At 44.2% G+C, this 21,472-nt stretch overlaps 1 protein-coding gene across 4 annotated transcripts in view; it reads left to right on the forward strand.

Moving 5' to 3' along the window:
* The window catches only part of LOC139410882 (calcineurin-binding protein cabin-1-like), a 60,695-nt gene that overhangs the window by 6,149 nt on the left and 33,074 nt on the right, over nt 1–21,472 (forward strand). For 2 of the 4 annotated variants that reach the window (XM_071156503.1, XM_071156502.1), the window contains exons 18-30: nt 39–192; nt 295–410; nt 580–741; nt 2,064–2,270; nt 2,560–2,711; nt 2,868–3,129; nt 3,319–3,489; nt 3,998–4,087; nt 4,663–4,814; nt 4,958–5,241; nt 9,975–10,163; nt 10,360–10,811; nt 14,481–14,594. In XM_071156503.1, the coding sequence (XP_071012604.1) occupies nt 39–192; nt 295–410; nt 580–741; nt 2,064–2,270; nt 2,560–2,711; nt 2,868–3,129; nt 3,319–3,489; nt 3,998–4,087; nt 4,663–4,814; nt 4,958–5,241; nt 9,975–10,163; nt 10,360–10,811; nt 14,481–14,594 (2,505 nt within the window). The remainder of the gene's footprint in view (nt 1–38; nt 193–294; nt 411–579; nt 742–2,063; nt 2,271–2,559; nt 2,712–2,867; nt 3,130–3,318; nt 3,490–3,997; nt 4,088–4,662; nt 4,815–4,957; nt 5,242–9,974; nt 10,164–10,359; nt 10,812–14,480; nt 14,595–21,472) is intronic. The other 2 variants (XM_071156504.1, XM_071156505.1) reach the window with 2 other exon arrangements.

Consider the following 21,472-nt stretch of genomic DNA (forward strand, 5'->3'; position numbering starts at 1 on the left):
AAAATCATATTCAAATTTGTTGTGTGTCTTGTCTCCAGCTGATTGACTGCATCATGGTGATCCCAGATGATCCCAAGGAGCCTAATTTCTCCTCGGTCCTGCCCTGGATTCTCCTGTACCACATCATCAAGCATGAGGAGGCTGCTTTCAACTGCCTGCTTCGCCAGCACATATCAGTAGGGGACGATGAAGGTATGTGGTGGTGGACTGCATCATGTTCATAACTGCGAAGATGTCCTGTTTAAATCCATGTTGGAAGCCCTAAAATGACTTGTTCCCTGTGACCCTCTTCAGAAGACTCTAACACCCCCATGCTGCCCTCCTCCTTGATGCTGCTCAACACGGCCCACGAGTATCTGGGCCGCCGCTCCTGGTGCTGCAAGTCAGACGGCGCTCTGCTCAAGTTCTATGTGAGTTGGTCAGCAGGGCTGCGATTGTGTGGACATCCTCTGTCAGCTCAGTTAATTCCCTCTGTTTTGTTTACCTATGATATGGCTTTAATTAGTTTCTAATTGCTTTCAAAGTATTTTTCATAGTTTAATCAGGATAGAACGTTACTAGTGTTGTCTTTATGTTCAGGTTTGTGTTCTGGAGAAAGAGCTGGCTGCCTCTAAAGCGGAGGCCACCCATCCCTACAAAGAGGAGTTGGAGATGGCCTTGGAGCAGTGCTTCTACTGCCTGTACGCCTACCCCAGCAAGAAGAGCAAGGCCCGCTATCTAGAGGAGCACTCTGCTCAACAGGTCAAACACCCAGCCCTCTTACAGGGATACTGTGAGATCTGGCATTCAAGCCCTTGTTTTACTTGCGCTGCAAACAGGGACATAAAAATGGTGTCCACGAGTCCATCTGACTCTGGGTTAGTAGAACCAGAGCCAGAATGCCAGAATCCAACAGTATCCCTTTCATGTCGTATTACTGACTGTCCTTTACCTTTCAATGCGATTCACATTTCTGTCAGGGTTTGTCCTATTGTTTTGAGAGAGGATAAGCTAATGGAAATCATGTTAAATCATGTGAGATCATGTAATATGTTAAACTGGCTACTTAGGTGGCTGTCAATCTGTCATGAGGTTGTTTACACACTGTTACTGGCTTGTAGTGTAACTGATATGCAGTAATTGCATGATGAATAGACTGCTCCTAAGAGACCAGGTTAAATAGTTCATGAATGCAATCCCCGACTAATTAACTACTGGTTGGTCATCTGAGCCATAAGACCCAAGGACTCTACTAGAATGGGTCAAGACATGAGTAAGCAATTTGTGTACTTTCAGGGAATTTTTATGAGATTGATTATCTGGCTGCATCTGATTAAGATTGTACCAGCCAGTGCTGTTAGTCCCTTCTCATGCTAGAGGGAATCACCAAGGTTTCAGTTAGATGCTGTTTTTCTATCTCAAGGCCATCAGACTGTTAAACAGCCATCACTAACATTGAGTGGCTGCTGCCAACATACTGACTCATCTCTAGCCACTTTAATAATTAAAAATGGAATGTAATAAATATATCACTAGCCACTTCAAACAATGCCACTTTATATAATGTTTACATACCCTACATTACTCATCTCGTATGTATATACTGTACTCTATACCATCTACTGCATCTTGCCTATGCCGTTCGGCCATCGCTCATCCATATATTTTTATGTACATATTCTTATTCATTCCTTTACACTTGTGTGTGTATAAGGTAGTTGTTGTGACATTGTTAGATTACTTGTTAGACATTACTTCATGGTCGGAACTAGAAGCACAAGCTTTTCGCTACACTCGCATTAACATCTGCTAACCATGTGTATGGTGCCTGTAATCGAACCCACAAATGCTGATGCTCCAGATACTCAACTAGTCTAAAGAAGGCCAGTTTTATTGTTTCTAAAGAAACAACAGTTTTCAGCTGTGCTAACGTAATTGCAAAAGGGGTTTCTAATGATCAATTAGCCTTTTAAAATAGTGTATGTATGCGTTAAAATAATATAATAATTATATAGATTTTTTTTAACAGTACAATACAATATTTTTTCTTATCAAAACTAAATGTGCCTTTCTTTGGCGTGCAGGTGGAACTCCTGTGGAGCAATGCCCTCTTCATGTTCCAGTACTTCAAGCCCAAGACTCTGCCTGAGTTTGACAGCTACAAGACGAGCACGGTGTCTGCTGACCTGGCCAACCTGCTGAAGAGGATCTCTGGCATTGTGCCCCGAAGTGACACTCCCATCCTCACCATGGACGAGGTGTCAGCCTACATCGAGGGCACGGCTGGGAAGGTCAGTACAGGGCATTTATGAGTCACAAATGCTAATTGACTGTACATCGCCTCAACCTGGCTTTACATGTTGCCATGGAGAGTGCTTTAGGCCTATAAAGCACGTCATGACCATTCATTATAGGTCATGACACTGTGCAAGTCATATTATACATTCAAATATGTCTGGTTTACAAATGGAATACTTAATATGTATACGATTCTAGTTGAATCTTTAAGACTGATGTCAGACCTGACCTTATCAGCATAGTAGATCATGAGGAGATCATCCAGTGGTTCTTCCCAACTAGGAGCCAGTACCTTGCCTTCCTGAGGGGGGCGCTCCAGCACCCCCTGTGGTCAATGAGATCTTCTACCTCCTGGCTGACTACCACTTCAAGAACAAGGAGCAGTCGAAGGCCATCAAGTTCTATATGCATGACATCTGTGTTTGTCCAAACAGGTCAGTTCTGTTCGCTGCTATAGTTCTGTTGTTTTAGTATAAACATTTTTAGCAACTTAACATGAATATATGTTGTTTTTTTTTACCTTCAAGGTGACTTCTAAATGGTGTGATGTTGATGATTTTCCCTTGGCTTGATTCATTCTATGGTTGTAGGTTTGACTCCTGGGCTGGCATGGCACTGGCGAGGGCCAGCCGCATCCAGGACAAGCTCAACTCCAACGAGCTGAAGAGCGATGGCCCCATTTGGAAGCACTCCCTGGCTGTGCTCAACTGCTTTAAGAGGGCCCTGGAGATCAACAGCTCCAACCTGGCTCTGTGGATCGAGTACGGCACCATGTCCTATGCCCTGCACTCCTTCGCCTCGCGTCAAGTCAAACAGTGGAGGAGCGAGCTGCCCCATGAGGTCGTCAAACAGGTGCCGTGGACAGACCAGTGTATAGAATACTCATAGGCACTGTATTCTGTTGTACTTCTCTAAACTAAATTAATGTCACACCCTGTCAGTTCCGGTCATCATGTGTCTGAATTAATTGTTTAGTCAATTGATCTGTCGAGGGGAGGTAAATCACTGCTGACAGTATTGGATTTAATGTGTGTTTTTCAGATGGAGGAGAGGAGAGATACAATGCTGGAGACATCGTCCCAGTGTTTCCAAGGGGCGTCTCGGTGTGAGGGGGATAGTGATGAGGAAGAGTGGCTCATCCATTACATGCTGGGGAAGATAGCGGAGAAACGAAAGCAGCCACCCCGGGAATACGTCCAGCTCTACAAACAGGTGCACAGCAGGGGACACTATCTGTGGACTCAAGTGATTCATAGGTCTGCCTTGCAGACTAGATTTGTACAGACTGGGGGAGTCTGAGGGCTCAAAGGAGTAGGTATGTCCATGGAGGCCAGTATGGTGGAAGGGGAGTGATGGGGAAACTGGGAAGTCAGAGGTCAGATGATGCAGCTCTGTCTGTAGGTCTTTCCCTGTTACCTTCACTGCTTCTTCACCTCTCCAGACCCAGTCCTTCAATTGTTTAGCTCCATTCTATAACTTCGAATCACTGTGTATCTCTGTTTTGTTTTTCTCTTCTTCCAGTTCGTCTTTTGTAGTGTGTTTTGCTGCTCTGTTATAACAAGTCTAACACGATGTCATCAATTTATTAAGCAATATGTGTGAAAGGCTGATATCTGACCATTGCAAGTTATTGATTATGGTAACCAGTGTTTCATTGTGTTTAACACCCATCAGATGAGATTGAGCAGTGTGTCTCTCCTCTCTTTTTCTTCCCACGCAGGCATCACATTATCTGCATGAGGAGGCTGCCAGATACCCTCGGAAAATACACTACCACAATCCCCCTGACTTGGCTATGGAGGCCCTGGAGGTACACATGCTTCAGACCAGAGGGTTTCTAGCTCCAGTCCCCTCTGAGCCATAACATACAGTTGTGCTTTTGCACATGAAGCAACCACTTAAAAAAAAGACAGTTTATTGATGTATTCATCTACAACAGTGGTATTCAAAGTCGGGGTCGCGGGAGAACTGCAGCGGGGTCGCCCCCAAAAATACAATTCAGAGTATTGTATGGGACAATATACAAACGTTTTTGAGAAATAATAATTAGATAGGTTTTTTTTGTTGAGTTTCTTTTCATTTTTATACGAGATGAACTTGTAATGAATTGAAGGTTATTTGTTGACATATAAAAATCGAAAGTTGGCTATTTATAAGGTTGTGTCATTAGATTTGGGGTCGGGTGGGGTCATGACATTTTTTGGGGGGGGAGGTGTCCCCAGAAATTCTGGTGAAAAAAATGGGGTAACTCCTGAAAAAGTTAGAATAACACTGATCTAGAAGGAATTACATGCAAGTGTCCTTTTTGTGTAGTAATAGATATGTAGAGAGAGTATACCTCATCTTAATAAATCCCTTTGACTCCCTGGCATCTCTCTCCCCCAGCTGTACTTTCGTCTGAGTGCCACCATCCTAAAGCTGCTGGAGGCTGAGGAACCGGACCTGGAGCACGAGATCTTCTTCAACATCCTGGCTGAGGCAGCCACCGGACCCTTCGCCAGGGGGGAAGAGAAGAGCATGCCCAGGTCCCACGAAAAGTGAGGGGCCTCAACCTTAGCCTGGGATCTATGCTCTTTGTTATGAAACTCGCTCTGTGACTCGCCTACAAATCAAAAGAAAAACATGAAATTCCCCCACTCTGGTCCAACCTTTTGTTTTGTCCCCCTCTCTCTCACCTCAGGGAGAAGCCCCTCTTCATGATGGACGAGGACTCCCACTGCTCTGTGTCGTCTGTGTGCGCTGCGGCGGATGTTCATGGGGCCTCCCTCCCCTCCAACGCTGCAGGTCTGACATCCCCACCTTACACGGACACTCCGGTCGACCACGATTACGTCAAACGTAAAACCCTCAGGAGGCAGCAGCAGACGTGGCAGCAGCAGCATGAGGAGGAGCAGCAGGCTGATGGTACAGTCCCAGTCCTAGACGCTGCCTCTGGGCCTCTGGGCCCTTCCTTCACTGGGCTGGGTGAGGAATCTCACTGGGCTGGGGAGTAGTGGTGGTTAGAAGGTTCATCACTATGATGATAATGGCTTTGGTTCCAGTAAGGACCCCATATGCACTGGGTGATTGGGATATCATGGTAAAATGGGCAATATGGCATCTCAGGATATGTGGATATTGTTTTACTGCACTATAAAATCAACAGCGTTTAGTTTAGGCAAACAGGTGTGAAGGTTGAGTTTGGCAGACAGCGTCCAGGCCTGTTTGTGTGTGTGTGTGTGTGTGTTGAAATATGTAGTCAATATTTAGACTTTTGTTGTTGTCACCCTCTTCCCCCCCCCTTCTTTCCAATTTCCCTTGCTTCTCCTTTTGATGACATCACCAGTTTCTATTGCAACTTCAGGAGACCTTGTGTCCCTGCATAGATCATTTTCTTATCGCCTCTTATGAAGACATTTTGAGAATAGATCCTGTTTTGATTTTATAATATGCTCTTTTGATTTCATCAGGTGTTTCTGATGACTGTTCTTACTATTCAAATAATTATAGCAGGGCAATTATTTATGAAAATAATGCAAGAGGCTTGCTGACTATCACATTAGACTTGGTTGCCAATATGTTCCCTGTAAGCTGTGGTGTCTTCATAGGGGGTAATGGCCAGTAAAGTAGAGGTCTGTCCTGGACACAGCAGGCTTTTAGTGTGTTGTTAACTCTAGACCCGCTGTGACAATCCCAGAGCCACAGACAGCCAGGTTTCCATTGAGAGGTTTTACCTGATCCCAGTGAACAGTTGCTGAACTGCTTGAGGTACCTCACAGTACTCTTTAGTAGCATTTCACTGCATGTTCACTTGAAACAACTGAGCTAAATTGAAGATTGTCACCCACTGATTGGACACTTCTAGACACAAAAGCTTGTCTTTAAACAAATATGTGTCAAGGGAAGTTTGGTAGCTGTACTGAGACTGGGATCTGAGAACAAAACTATGGTTCAGAATTGTGCCCGTTACTGTGAGCGCAGTTCGATTACTAAACCAAAGTCTAGTGCTTGTTTTGCAGTGCCGTATGAGTATTACTGATGCCTGGTTTACTAGTAGCAGCCTGTTAGTAGAGGGAGGGAAAGGGGAGAAGGGGCTGAATTTAGAGTACACACTCTTTTTAAAGAGTGTGGGGAATCAGTCACCTTTGTAAAGAGTAATTTCAATGATTCTAATTTACTAGACCTACACTGTCCACATACAGACAATATTGTCATACAATATAACAGCATGGTTAGAGATCCTTCAGTACAAGGGGGCTTTTCAAAATGAATTACAAACCAGATATCAGTTAATGCACTGATGCAACTTCGCTTTACATTTTAGCACTTAGCATTGCATGACAACAGTAGTGTGATGGGAGACAAAAGCAGTTTACTCTGAACTCCCAATTGCCGGTGAGATGATTGCGTGCTTCAACAAAGTGTGGATAAAAAAAAAATGCACCAAATCTCAGTGGACTAAAACTATGTTTATATTTATGGACCATTTTTAAGAGCATATTTTACAGAGGGGACGCAATCGTGAAAATATCACGTACAAAGAAGTGTGCGTGTGTCTGTTTGTACTTAGTGGGAAGTTAGGATGAGATATTTGCATAATATGTTCCTGACAAAAGTTGAAAGGCTTTTCACTTATAGAAACACAGCGCTATATACAATAGTGTACCATTTGCTTCTGTTTCCCATAATTTAAATGATATTCACTGCAGCATTGTTTACTATGTTTGTTACATTGTTGCAAAGACGTCAAGGGGTAAAAACAAATATTTGCCTTGAGTGGAAAGATACAGTATCATTGAATGAATGCTGTTGTAAATATTGAACAAAAATATAAACCCAACATGCAACAATTTCAAAGATTTTAAAAAGTTACAGTTCATAAAAGGAAATCAGTCAATTGAAATACATTCATTAGGCCCTAATCTATGGATTTCACATGACTGGGAATACAGATGTGCATCTGTTGGTCACAGATGACTTTTTTATTTTTAAAGGTAGTAGCATGGATCAGAAAACCAGTCAGTGTCTGGTGTGACCACCGTTTTGCCTCATGCAGCGTGACACGTCTCCTTCACATAGTTGATCAGGCCATTGATTGTGGCCTGTGGAATGTTGTCCCACTCCTCTTCAATGGATGTGCAAAGTTTTATGGTTATTGGCAGGAACTGGAACACGCTGTTGTACACATTGATCCAGAGTTTTCCATAACATGCTCAGTGGGTGACATGTCTGGTGAGTATGCAGGCAATGGATGGAGAACTGGGACAGTTTCAGCTTCCAGGAATTGTGTACAGATCCTTGCGACATGGGGCCTTGCAGTATCATGCATGATGTTATGGCGGCGGATGAATGGCACAACATTGGGCCTCAGGATCTCTTCACGGTATCTCTGTGCAGTCAAATTGCCATAGATGAAATGTTAATGCGTTAGTTGTCTGTAGCTTATGCCCGTCCATACTGTAACCCCACTGCCACCATGGGGCACTGTTCACAACTTTGACATAAGCAAACCGCTCTCCCACACGACGCCATACATGCTGTCTGCCATCGGTACAGTTGAAATCGGGATTAATCCGTGAAGAGCACACTTCTCCAACATGCCAGTGGCCATCGAAAGTTCCTGGTCTGGCGTGGTTACGAGGCTGGTTAGACATGTTATCAAAAGCAACGTTGGAGGTGCCTTATGGTAGAGAAATTAACATTTAATTATCTGGAAACAGCTCTGGAGGACATTCCTCTAGTCAGCATGCCAATTGCACGTTCCCTCAACTTGAGACATCTGTGGCATTGTGTTGTGTTACAAAACTGCACATTTTAGAGTGGTCTTTTATTGTCCCCAGCACAAGGTGCACCTGTGTAATGATCATGCTGTTTAATCAGCTTCTTGATATGCCACTTCTGTTAGTTGGATGGATTCTCTTGGCAAAGGAGAAATGCTCACAAACAGGGATGTAAACACAATTGGTCAGAAATAAGCTTTTTGTGTTTTTGCAAAACGTCTGGGATCTTTTTATTTTAACTCATAAAACATGGGAACAACACTTTACATGTTGCGTTTTATATTTTTGTTCAGTATAAATTGACCATTCATTACAAACAGCCTTGCAAAATATCTTGGCAGTATATACTGTAAAAACAACTTTTGGTATTTTGTTTCCCCCCTATGCCCTGTTTAGCTTGAATGTCTGACTACTGCAGCCATATTGCCCATGTTGCCAGTTTTTCTGTCACCTTTTCCAGATTCCTTCCTACCTACCTACCCACCTGCCTGCTACCTCTCTGCCTGCTTGCTTCTGCCACCTGCTTTGTCATGTATATGCATGTGGATACCAAGGGATGTGTGCTGCCACTGGACAAATTCAGTCCTCTCACAAACAATCCACTAAATGGTTCATGGGCTACTATGGGTTACTATTTGGCTTGGGTTTGGTGTTGCTTACGTTTGCAACAGAGATCTTAACCTATTTGATTGTATTTAAAAGTTATACAATGATTACTATGCTTTCCATTGCAATTGTGTTCAATTGATATTTACATTTTAGTCATCCAGAGTGACATACAGTTAGTGCATTCATCTTAAGATGGCTAGGTGGGACAACCACGTCATACATAATAAGTACTATTTTTCCTCAAAGTAGCTATCAGCAAAGTCAGCGCTAGTATGATGATATAATGCCAAATCAGTCCGACTGTGGTTGGACCCTCATTGGTACACATCTTCTGAGATGGATGGTAGAAATGGACCACCGTGTGCAGGCAGGTTTGCCAGTGGATGCCGAGCCTTTCCTGCTTGATGCCTGTCTGAAGCGCATCATGGTAACCGCAATATGTAAGCAATTGTGGGGAGTAGAGGCGGTGCTGTTCTCAATTGAAGCATATGATGTTTATTTTCCTCAATCACACATGTACTGTAATATGATGTCTAATTGTCAAATCAGGAATGAAGCAATTTTTTTTATTTAAGCATATCCCAATATCTTCAACAGCCACCCCAGAACTTGACCATGATTACTGCCTGCCCAGGTCTCCAATGTGGCTGGCATCCCTGAATGGTACTGCACTTAAGACCCTCTTATATCCAGGACATTACAGAGTATCATGCACAATTTTAGGGACACAATTGCTCAGTGTAAAAGTGTCCCTAAATGAGTTCCACAAACTTCGTCACTACTCCACACTTTTTATTTTTATGGGGCAGTCCTTGCAACACCTATATCAGCTAAATGTGTACATTTAGCTAATTACAGGGAATCTTTAACAAGTCCCCTGAGTTCCTTTCACAGAACTTTGTTGCCCTGCTAATTTGGTTATTATCTGCAGAGGATTTCAGCTTCTTGCTGAGGTTGCACAATGTGCTTATTAAGAAGAATGCTGGCATCTAGTTTTTAGGTGGCTTGAGTGCTGTGTAAAAGCAGAGGCCTCCCTCGAAGCATGACTAAGGTCTGGAGATTTTTGTGTATGTACGATTACTGTAATGGCTGTCTGGCAGATGAACCTGATGATGTTTGCATAAATATACATACTTTGCTACACACACACCCCTTTTCATTCTTGGATACAAGTACCTATTTTATTCCTGAATGAAAACCTTAACTGCTTTGTGATTGATCCCTTGATAAGGAGTAGGTGGGTGTCCGTGGCCCATCCATGGGTATGGCTGGTCCATGCGTGTGACTGGCACCCATGCCAGACCTGTGTTTGTGTTTGACCCCTGGCAGAGCGCAGTCAGGACAGTGTGGTGGTGATGCTGTCTGACTCCAACTCCACCCAGGATGCCTTCACAGACCCCGCCAGCTCCCAGGACAGTAGCCATGTTAAGCTACAGTCTCAGTCTGGGAAGGGCAGTACGTCTTCCTCTGAGAACACCACCCCCATCAAGGAGGGCCAGCCTACAGTTGAAGACACAGGTGGGTGTTGTTCCTTTTATCCTGAAATGCAGTTAAGGAAATTAGTTCTACCCGAACACCAGCTTTAGTATTTGCTAAATGCGGTTTTTCTTTTGTGATATTGTAAGCCAATGACTTGTGTTTTAGAGGGGACAGGACATATTGAGAATGGATCATGTTAATATTTCGCTCCTCTTCAAACCCTGAATTCCTCAAGGCTCACATGGGGGAAGAAGCAACGAGGGCGGGACTGTAATCTTGCTGGAGGACAAAGAACAAGTCCAAGAAGTAGAAGACACCATGTCAGTGACAGTACCTGAGGCTGATGCCCAAAAGCCGACCATAGATCCCTGCCCTCATGCACTACCTGTTCCATCCACCCCACCAAAGGCCTCGTCCACTCCCCAGGTCACCCCCCAAACCCCCACTCCTCAGGCCACCCCCCAGACTCCCGCCAGCGATGGGAAGAGCCGTCACCAGAGATGGCCCGAGCCCCCTCCAGAGATTGTGGAGGTGCCCAAGGCCCTCCCTGCTGAGCGGACAGAGCAGCGCCACATGCTGGTGGAGATGTGTGTCCGTGCTCTCTTCCTCTGCCTGAGCCGCTTCCCTCAGCACTACAAGAGCCTCTATCGCCTGGCCTTCTTCTACACCAACAGCAAGACCCAACAGGTTAGTTAGCCCACCCTCCCCCATAGCATGCACGGTCACTAACATTCATTCACAGAATGTTTAAACAGGAAAATTAAACAATTTATATACCAAACCGTAAACCTATCATCAGTGGCATTAAATCTGACATTTTAAATCCCTCTGACACCATGAGTCTAGTTCCTCTTGTCAATTGTGCTAGTTTGCCTGCAGTTTATGTGACTACAGAAGGTGCTGAAAGAGGAGAGTGTGCTTTGTACACAAGGCTCTGTGGGTAGAGGTGTGCGTGGGTGGCAACAGCGCAGTGCTCTCTCAGCCAGGTTTGGCACAGCGAGGCTGCGTAGTGTCGTGACGTCCTACAGTAAGCATTTTGCCAGTCAGACCATCCTATGGGGACTGCTGGTCCCAATTCAATGAAGTTGGATTAGCCAATAGCCAGGGCAGAGTTCTGGCCATTGATAACAGCTTAGTGAACTGTTACTGTTTTCTTTAATAACCTTTTGAGACTTATGTAGCTCTCCTCAGAGTGTGCTGTTCATCTTGTTGTTAGAGGATTCATTCAGGCAGGTAGACGGACCTGGGCCCGTGACTTGCTTTATTTTACTGCCCCAGTGTTTTAGACTTAACAAAATCACAAAGCCTACACCTTTAAGAAGTGAATAGGTCCTGAAAGTAAGTCCATAATTGTTTATTTAATTCCCTGTGGAGTTCTGTTAAAATGTCAAGTGACTACCTACTGCTCAGTGTTAGCGATCAGTGGTAGCATTGTGGGTGTTCAGGTCTGTAGACCTCTTGGTTAATAAGCGATGAACCCATTAGTTTTTCCAGTACAAATCCTACTTCCTCTGTGTTTTAAATTACAGGCTAAGGTTATTATACATTTGTCAGAGAATACTAGATTTATGGGTTAGTATTGTAACAGGAATGTGTGGTGGATAGATAGATGAGATTTGAATAGCTCTGTCTCTATGCAGAAAATTCTGATAGCTTTTATGAATTTGTATTAAATATGATAATACATAGTGCCTATTCAGACCCCTTTACTTTTTCAGCATTACGTTACAGCCTTATTCTACAATGGATTAAATAAAAACAATTCCTCAGCAATCTCCACACAATAACCCAAAATGACAAAACTGAAATACCTAATTTACATAAGTATTCAGACCTTTTGCTATGAGACTCGAAATTGAGCCCAGGTGCATCCTGTTTCCATTGAGCATCCTTGAGATGTTTCTACAACTTGGAGTCAACTTGTGGTAAATTCAATTGATTGGACATGATTTGGAAAGGCACACACCTGTCTATATAGGTTCCACAGTTGACAGTGCATGTCAGAGCAAAAATCAAATCAAATTTATTTATATAGCCCTTCGTACATCAGCTGATATCTCAAAGTGCTGTACAGAAACCCAGCCTAAAACCCCAAACAGCAAACAATGCAGGTGTAGAAGCACGGTGGCTAGGAAAAATTCCCTAGAAAGGCCAAAACCTAGGAAGAAACCTAGAGAGGAACCTGGCTGTGCCGGGTGGAGATTATAACAGAACATGGCCAAGATGTTCAAATGTTCATAAATGACCAGCATGGTCGAATAATAATAAGGCAGAACAGTTGAAACTGGAGCAGCAGCACGGCCAGGTGGACTGGGGACAGCAAGGAGTCATCATGTCAGGTAGTCCTGAGGCATGGTCCTAGGGCTCAGGTCCTCCGAGTGAGAGAGAGAGAGAATTAGAGAGAGCACACTTAAATTCACACAGGACACCGAATAGGACAGGAGAAGCACTCCAGATATAACAAACTGACCCTAACCCCCCGACACAAACTACTGCAGCATAAATACTGGAGGCTGAGACAGGAGGGGTCAGGAGACACTGTGGCCCCATCCGAAAAACCAAGCCATGATGTCGAAGGAATTGCCTGTAGAGCTCCGAGACAGGATTGTGTCTAGGCACAGATCTGGGGAAGGGTACCAAAAAAATGTCTGCAGCATTGAAGGTCCCCAAGAAGAACACATTGCCCTCCATCATTCTTAAATGAAAGAAGTTTGGAACCACCAAGACTCTTCCTAGAGCTGTCCGCCGGTCCAAACTGAGCAATCGGGGGAGAAGGGCCTTGGTCAGTGAGGTGACCAAGAACCCGATCGTCACTCTGACAGAGCTCCTCTGTGGAGATGGGAGGACCTTCCAGAAGGACAACCATCTCTGCAGCATCTCACCAATCACGTCTTTTCGGTATAGTGGCCAGAAGGAAGCAACTCTTCAGTAAAAGGCACATGAAAGCCTGCTTGTAGTTTGCCAAAAGGCACCTAAATGACTCTCAGACCATGAGAAACAAGATTCTCTGGTCTGATGAAACCAAGATTGAACTCTAGCCTGAATGCCAAGCCTCACGTTTGGAGGAAACCTGGCACCATCCCTACGGTGAAGCATATTGGTGGCAGCATCATGCTGTGGGGATGTTTTTTAGCGGCAGGGACTGGGACACTAGTCAGGATCGAGGCAAAGATGAATGGAGCAAAGTACAGAGAGAACCTGCTCCAGAGCGGGGGTGAAGGTTCCCCTTCCAACAGGGCAACGACCCTAAGCACACAGTGAAGACAACATCGGGACAAGTCTCAATGTCCTTGAGTGGTTCAGACAGAGCTCGGACTTGAACCCGATCTAACATTTCTGGAGAGACCTGAAAATAGCTGTGCAGCAACGCTCCCTGACAGAGCTTGAGCGGATCTGCAGAGAAGATTGGGAGGAACTCCCCAAATATAGGTGTGCCAAGCTTGTAGCATCATACCCAAGAAGACTCGAGGCTGTAATCGCTGCAATAGGTGCATCAACAAAGTACTGAGTAAAGGGTCAAAATACTTACGGAAATGTGATATTTCAATTATTATTATTTTTTATTTATTTATTATTATCTATTTTAGAATAAGGCTGTAATCTAACAATGTGGAGAAAGTCAAGGGGTCTGAATACTTTCCGCTGGCAATGTATTGTTCCTAATGAATAGAACACAGCTTTGGTGACACCCTTGTCTCAAAAACAAATGGTTTTGACCGCTTGGAACTTGAAGTAAAGCTTCTCCTCCCGATCATGCCATTCTGCTTGTAAAATATTATCAACTTTACACACCTTATGTAAAAATGAAAAGTTACTATTGGATGAACTATATCTACTTGAATATAAAGTTGAATCCCTCCTCTCTAGCTGGGGGTGAACTGCCCCCCTCTAGTAAAGCCTCTAGTTCTCCCAGAAACAGTTAGGGTAAACATGAATTGGCTGGGACAGACAGTTTGAGGCTAATCAGGAAGTCAGAGATTGACAGGAGGACCTATAATCGCAGGTCATTTGGCCCTGGGTTTTTACAGAACATCACAGTGATGTTTTAAAAAGGGAGAACGGTGACGTTTTAAAAAGGGAGAACCACTTTCATGTCAATAACTTGACTTCAGCTACAGTCAATTTGTACTGTTAAACTGCAGTTAGTTGTGTCCATCAGAGCTGCTATGACAGGGAACAAGGTAGCAAAACAGTGAGGTTAGGTAGTGGATGATGCAGATGAAAAAGAGCGATTCAAAAAAACGTGTGGTATGATGTAGCTAACGGTTTCACCTTTTTTAGTCTTGTTTGTGGTCTGCCTCTTGAGGGACCGTTTTCATATCCCCAGTCTTCTGATTATGTTTTATGTTTTCCTAGAATCTGCGGTGGGCACGAGATGTGTTGCTAGGAAGCAGTGTCCCATGGCAACAGCTGAAGCACATGCCAGCACAAGGACTTTTCTGCGAGAGGAACAAGACAAACCTGTTCAATGTAAGTTCACCAAGCCAGCTCTGCTATCAAGGTCCTGTTACTCACCTGGCTAACATTACTATGCACCAGTCCTGGTTTTCAGTTTGTTTTACAGTTTAGAAAGTGAAGTTATTTTTTGGAATATTGCAAACTCAATAGTAAGTTACAGAATTTACACCCAATTTGACTCAATCTAATCAGAAGTCAGTGACTGGAAGGAAATGCTGAGAGTTAATTTGGCGTGTCTTCCAATCGACTTCCTCCTCGACTTGTAGCAATAACATTCTGCACCAGGATAGACCCTTAATAGCTAAAACAATGGAGGGAGGACTTAGAGATTCCAACGTTGCATCAGTTGTTTAAACTTAAATGAAAAGGGTACTTCTGGGAATTACATACTTAGTGTGTCAACCTTCTCATTACATCCTGTTGTAAGTCCTCCAAGAGATATTTCTCCTTGCTGCAACTCTTCTTAGTCCCAGTTATCCATGCAATGCGTTCTTTGCATGTTATTGTATGGTTGCTTTAAGCCTAATTATGGAATCCCAGGTAGCACTGTCATGAATTGAAGCATGTGTGGCGGTCTGTGGAGGGTCTGGAGACGAGGACAATGATCAGTAATGTCACTGCTGGTGTTGAGCCAGGGAGTAGGCCTACTCGGAGCAGGTTTCCCAGGTCTCATCAAAAGTCAAAGATGAAAATCAGCAGTGGTGTGACTCAACAGCTGTTGTCTTGTCTGCCATGGCCTTCAGTATCACTGATCCCTGAGCCTGACAGACAGACAGACAGACAGACCAGTCATTGTCAGTGGTGATATGTGTTGTGCCTTCTGTGTGACAGAGGGGACAATGATTGTGCTGGTTTTCCTCAGTGACAGAATGACCAAATGGCTGGATGGGAGATGATATTAGACATGAGATGGTAGGCTACCTGATGGGACTTGGTCTTCAGTGGAGTGTTCTTCAATGGGGAGACCAGGCCACACCACCTGAATAAGGTTTCTCTAGATCATTGGTTCACTACTGGTTTTGCCTCGGGACCAGATTGTCTCAGTCACGACCCAATATTTGCATGCAAAATTGGCAAAATGCCATCTGGAAAGCTATTTTTAATGCTATATTGATAGTCAATGTAGCAATTTACACTGAGTGTACAAAACAGTAAGAATACTTTCCTAATATTGAGTTGCACCCCCTTTTGCCCTCCTAGCAGCCTCAATTCGTCAGGGCATGCACTCTACACAGTGTCAAGCTTTCCACAGGGATGCTGGCCAATGCTGACTCATGCTCCTCCCCTTCATCTACACTGATTGAAGTGAATTTAACAGTGGTCATAGCATTCACCTGGTCATGGAAAGAGCAGGTGTGTTTTGTACACAGTGTATATGACAAGGGAACTACATCCCCACCTTTTCCATTGTTAGTAATAAATGCTGCCCATATTCTTGATAAAGAATGTTAGTAAGTTCACTGGTTTGAAACACAAAATTAACCAACTGTGCTAAATAGTGTTGTTATTAGCTCTATTGACAGTACTAATTGAAGAAAGTTTTCGGATTTTAAATTATTCAAAAATGCAGGCTCATTACACCCTTTTACCTGGTTTTAGTAGTTTAAGTTCAGACTGGAGTATTTTCCATTTCAATTTTAAAAATAAAATTCTCAGACACTCTCGACCCATTCGAAACCTCCCGTGACCCAAATTTCGCCACGACCCCCCCAGTTGAAAATCACTGCACTCAGTCCTATATTGCAGCCTAATGTAGGTCACACTGGCCTAGTTTTCATCTGGGTTTGGCTGGTGTTACATCAACTGGGCCACCATCTAGAGTAGCCTAACCTATATTCTGCTGTTTTGACATGTTCCAGACTGTGGCATGCAGCACCCTCTGTTTGACTGGTAGTAAGCCTTCTTATAACTGTTCTCGTAGTCAATCATCTTGTGTTTCACCAATCGTAAATGTTGTGCATCGAAGAATATGTATAATGTAGTAACTAAACAGGTTTATTAGAAAACACAGCTGATTAAACAAATTGCATTCTTAACTGAAGATCATGATTAGATGATTATTGGAGTCAGGTGTGTTAGATGGGGCTGGGGCAAAAGTGTGACACCAGTCAGGCCCCTGAGGACTGGAGTTGCCCAGGCCTGAAATAAATCAACCATGACAGGGAATCCCCAATGGAAACACAGCTGTAGATGGACAATAATATTATGGATTTGATATGGATATAACCTATATATTTAGTTTACAGTTGCTGTAATGCTCTTCATAACATAATGTTGATGATTGCAGTAAATAAAGGCCTAAGTCCTCTGGCCTGCTCCCTCAGGCAGGGCTGTGCAGGGCTAACTGCTCTGCAGGCTGGGCTCCAGGATGACAGTCCTGAGGGGGGCATTTTAAATCCATGAGGGGGGGCAAAACTAGTATTTCTTTAGAGCCCTATCTTATAGGCTTCATAGCTTAAAACTCAATTATTACAACTATAGGCTACATTTCGGTTGAATTTGTGACACTACGCAATGACCGGAACCCAGCTGCCACTTCTCCAGGTGCGCAATATTTTCTGTGTGGGACAGTTTAAGAAATATAAACTAAATCAAACTAATTGCATATTTTATAGTCAGAATTTTCTTACGTGGCAGTAGCTAATTTGAATCTGCCACGAATAGAGTAAATGTTGCTCTCCCATTCCGAGAGCAACACACGCTATAGGAAGAGAGCAACACACGCTATAAGAGAGCAACACCCGCGCGCTATAGGAAGAGAGCAACACCCGCGCGCTATAGGAAGAGAGCAACACCCGCGCGCTATAGGAAGAGAGCAACACCCGCGCGCTATAGGAAGAGAGCAACACCCGCACGCTATAGGAAGAGAGCAACACCCGCGCGCTATAGGAAGAGAGCAACACCCGCGCGCTATAGGAAGAGAGCAACACCCGCGCGCTATAGGAAGAGAGCAACACCCGCGCGCTATAGGAAGAGAGCAACACCCGCACGCTATAGGAAGAGAGCAACACCCGCACGCTATAGGAAGAGAGCAACACCCGCGCGCTATAGGAAGAGAGCAACACCCGCGCGCTATAGGAAGAGAGCAACACCCGCGCGCTATAGGAAGAGAGCAACACCCGCGCGCTATAGGAAGAGAGCAACACCCGCGCGCTATAGGAAGAGAGCAACACCCGCGCGCTATAGGAAGAGAGCAACACCCGCGCGCTATAGGAAGAGAGCAACACCCGCGCGCTATAGGAAGAGAGCAACACCCGCGCGCTATAGGAAGAGAGCAACACCCGCGCGCTATAGGAAGAGAGCAACACCCGCGCGCTATAGGAAGAGAGCAACACCCGCGCGCTATAGGAAGAGAGCAACACCCGCGCGCTATAGGAAGAGAGCAACACCCGCGCGCTATAGGAAGAGAGCAACACCCGCGCGCTATAGGAAGAGAGCAACACACACACACGCGCGCACTATAGGAAGAGAGCAGGGAGGGGACGAAAAAGTAGGCTGTGTCATTTTCATAGTATTGACATCACTTTTACACCAGCCTATCTCATAATGACTGTAATACAAATGAATGATAAGAGTGAAAGTTTTCCTAATTGTTTTAGTAAGTTACACACGGTATTGGTCCAACATACAAATTGTTTAAACATGTAGGCCTATCTAAAAAATAACAGCCATAAACACAACTGCCATTTTGCACACAAGAAAGCACGTGATGTTGAAGAGAAGCCCCAGGAAGACTGATAGCCCAAGGTGGGTTCATTAAGAAAGCACACACCGTAACTGTTGATTCAGGGCCATGGACAGAAGGCTACCTTCAGTCAGGATAAAGTTAGATGCACTGACAATTTCAGCATTACCTCAGAGTACAACTAATAGGCTACATTGGTCATTATCCTGATACCCATCAAATAACGCAAAGACGTGTGTTTTTTATATATATATATATAAATATATATATAGCAATTAAACACAAAAGTGGTCTAATAGATGCATTGAAGTAAAAAGCAAAGGATTCAACTATACATTACATAAAAACATCAGCCAAACAACCAGAAGGCTTACATGAGGGAAAACCAATGAATGAATTAAGCTTATCATTTAGACGAGTTACAGTCTCCTCCATGCTGTTGTGAACCTCATGAGAATTTTCTGACTCCATTCTCCTTCCTGACAAAATGTACTTGTCAGGTCCCTGTCAAACGCCAGCTGGACAAGCTGTGCTTTTTGTTGATGTAACATGCTGCGTCTGTGTTAACTGAATACGTTCTTCAGAGTGGAGAAGGAATTTTCTCACATTGCTGTATACGTCCCAAATGTTAATCCAAATTTATGTTTCAGTGCCAACAGCACAGTCGGCATTGTTGAAAAAGGCCCACCGTATCTTTGAAGAACACTGATTGTTGTTGCTGGCTGTGGTTGCGATTTCACTTTGCAGTAATCAATAAACTCTGCCTCGACTGGTTCACTTTTGGTTGGATTCAACAGGTTGTCAGGTGCTAGTGGCTGGGGTAATGGAGGTGCAGGTGCTTGTTGTGATGTCACCCTCATGATATTTGCACTAGGCCCCGGATCTTCTCCATGTTGTTGGTCAGCAGACAGCGTGGGGGATGGGTGGGTATTACATTTGCTGCTAGGCTCCTCAACCTTAATGGTCGGGCCAGCCGTTTGCTCGGTGAGCTCGGCATCACACTCGACATGGTGGTCCTCCGTTTTTTTGCTCTTGGTAATGCAAAGCCTTTTTCGGATATCCATGCAAATTAGCCAGCTGTCATTATTAATCTCGCCACAAACAAAACTTAGCGAATCTAGTAGCTACTAGCTAGATGATTAGCTGTCTGGAAAAGTTAACTACTTTTATTCCCTTTGTGAGAGAACTGTCAATTTGACCCGGCCCTGGTTGGGATCCAATGAGCTTCCTAAACAAGGTAATGAAGGCGGTACCTTATGACATTGCATGGCTAGGTACCCAATCAGAATGCATTTTGGGATTTTTAACTACTAAATATAGCATCTCCCCCCTCCGATCATGAGCGCACACCCTGCATAGCCTCTGTACTGCTGTGTATAACTGGCAGGCCCGACAACACTCCATTGGCAAGACCAGGCATTGTAAATCATATGTTATGGGGAAACAACTTGGAGGGTACAAACTCAATAGGGGGGTCAAAAGCTCTGCCACCCCGTATAACGGGCTCTGCTGGCCTGCTCCATTCCGTGATCCTGTAGAGTCACGATGTGCTTGCTCAGGCATGGTGTTGCCCACACACACGCACTGTATGTGCTTACATATTTATCCGCCTACGCACCCACACATGCACTCTACTGCAAGCTCCAGACAAAATGGATGCCATCTTTCTGGATCTTGCAAAGACAGTACAGTATGAAGATGGGCAGAAACTGCTTCTCCCAATAGAAATCCCAGATCACACTTGTAGGCGATATCATGGCTAGCTCATAGAAACACGTCACCGGGTCTGACGGTCGAGTCGTGCAGAACTGTGCATGTGCAGCCCATCAAATCAAAGCCACTCCTTCGAGTTATTTCAGGAGGTTGGAGTAATAACATGTTTAACTACTACAGACATTGGCTCGAATCTAGGTTGTGCCTTTAGGTTTCGAGAAAATGAACAACTAAGGAAAACATTTTCACTTCTCTCATTGACTTCTCTAACCCCAAACCCCAGCCTGGTCTGCTTCATAAGTGTTGCCGGAAGTCTTGTGATGTTGTCCCGCCTATAGGTTTAGAGACTCAGTGGATCCTGTTTCAGAGGAATTACATTGCTTTCTAGTCTTTTAACATTGAAATATATCTTGGGGCTTTTTCCCTCACTTTAAACCTTTGTCTTCATTGCACCGAGATGCTAACTAAGTGTGTTTGTGGCTACACAAAAACGTGTTCTTGAGTCCAGTACTTACATAAACTGTGGTGTAACTTGGTCAGTTTTGCTTTTGTACAGTACTGGAATGTTGGGTGTGTTTTGCTTGTCTACCTAGCATCGTGTGGCACATTGAGTTATGTAGGTGGAGCTGCTGAGACCAGGAGAACTAGTTGGTATGAGCAAGTAGGGGAGGAGGAGTGTGAAGGCAGTGGAACATGTTGTAATATATTGACTATTTTAACGTGTTCCTTTCTCTGAGGTCCTGTCTGGCTTTGTAGCACTAACACCTCTTCAGTGCTGTCCTGTCTGTCTACCCTCCCTGCTGGAGAGCTCATCATGTCAGCAGGTTGTTGTCTTGTTTTACAAGAACATAAGCTCTGCACGTGGACAAATCGGAACATTTTATTTAGCACCACACAAATAAGGGACCGTTCCAGGCTCCACACACGCTCGATGCATGTGTGGCTGGTAGCCTTATGTTTGCCTTGCCACTCACGGAATCTTGATTTTGAAATGTTTTTTAAAATGACCCACGCGTTGAAAGAATGTTTTCATTCCACCCACCAGCAGATTTTTTTTGCAGCTCACCCACGACTCTACTAATGATTAGCCCAATAGGGTAAATGCAGATAGGCAACCCCATGCTTCAGTCTATTTATTTATAGGCACTATGCTGTATCAGTTGGGCTACAGGTAGTAATGCTTATTGCTAATAGCATACCTAATACCTAATAGTATGGACCTTGCATAAGCTATATGCTCAGTCCAATATGTTAAAATCATAATAACAAATCATTTTACCAATATGTTATTTGGCAAATTTTTGCAGGTAGAAATTATATTTTAGGTGTCAGCATAATTCTGTTTTCATACATTTTGGAGTAGAATATATTTTTAATGTCCACCAACCCCCACGACCCCCCCCCCCCCCCCTTCCCCCACTGCAAATGTTTTTCTCCAGAGGAAACACTGTACAGGCTAGGCCGACACACTCATTCCTCTCTTTCCTTACTT

This window comes from Oncorhynchus clarkii, chromosome 6 (assembly GCF_045791955.1).
Source record: "Oncorhynchus clarkii lewisi isolate Uvic-CL-2024 chromosome 6, UVic_Ocla_1.0, whole genome shotgun sequence".
In the NCBI taxonomy this organism is placed as follows: Eukaryota; Metazoa; Chordata; class Actinopteri; order Salmoniformes; family Salmonidae; genus Oncorhynchus; species Oncorhynchus clarkii.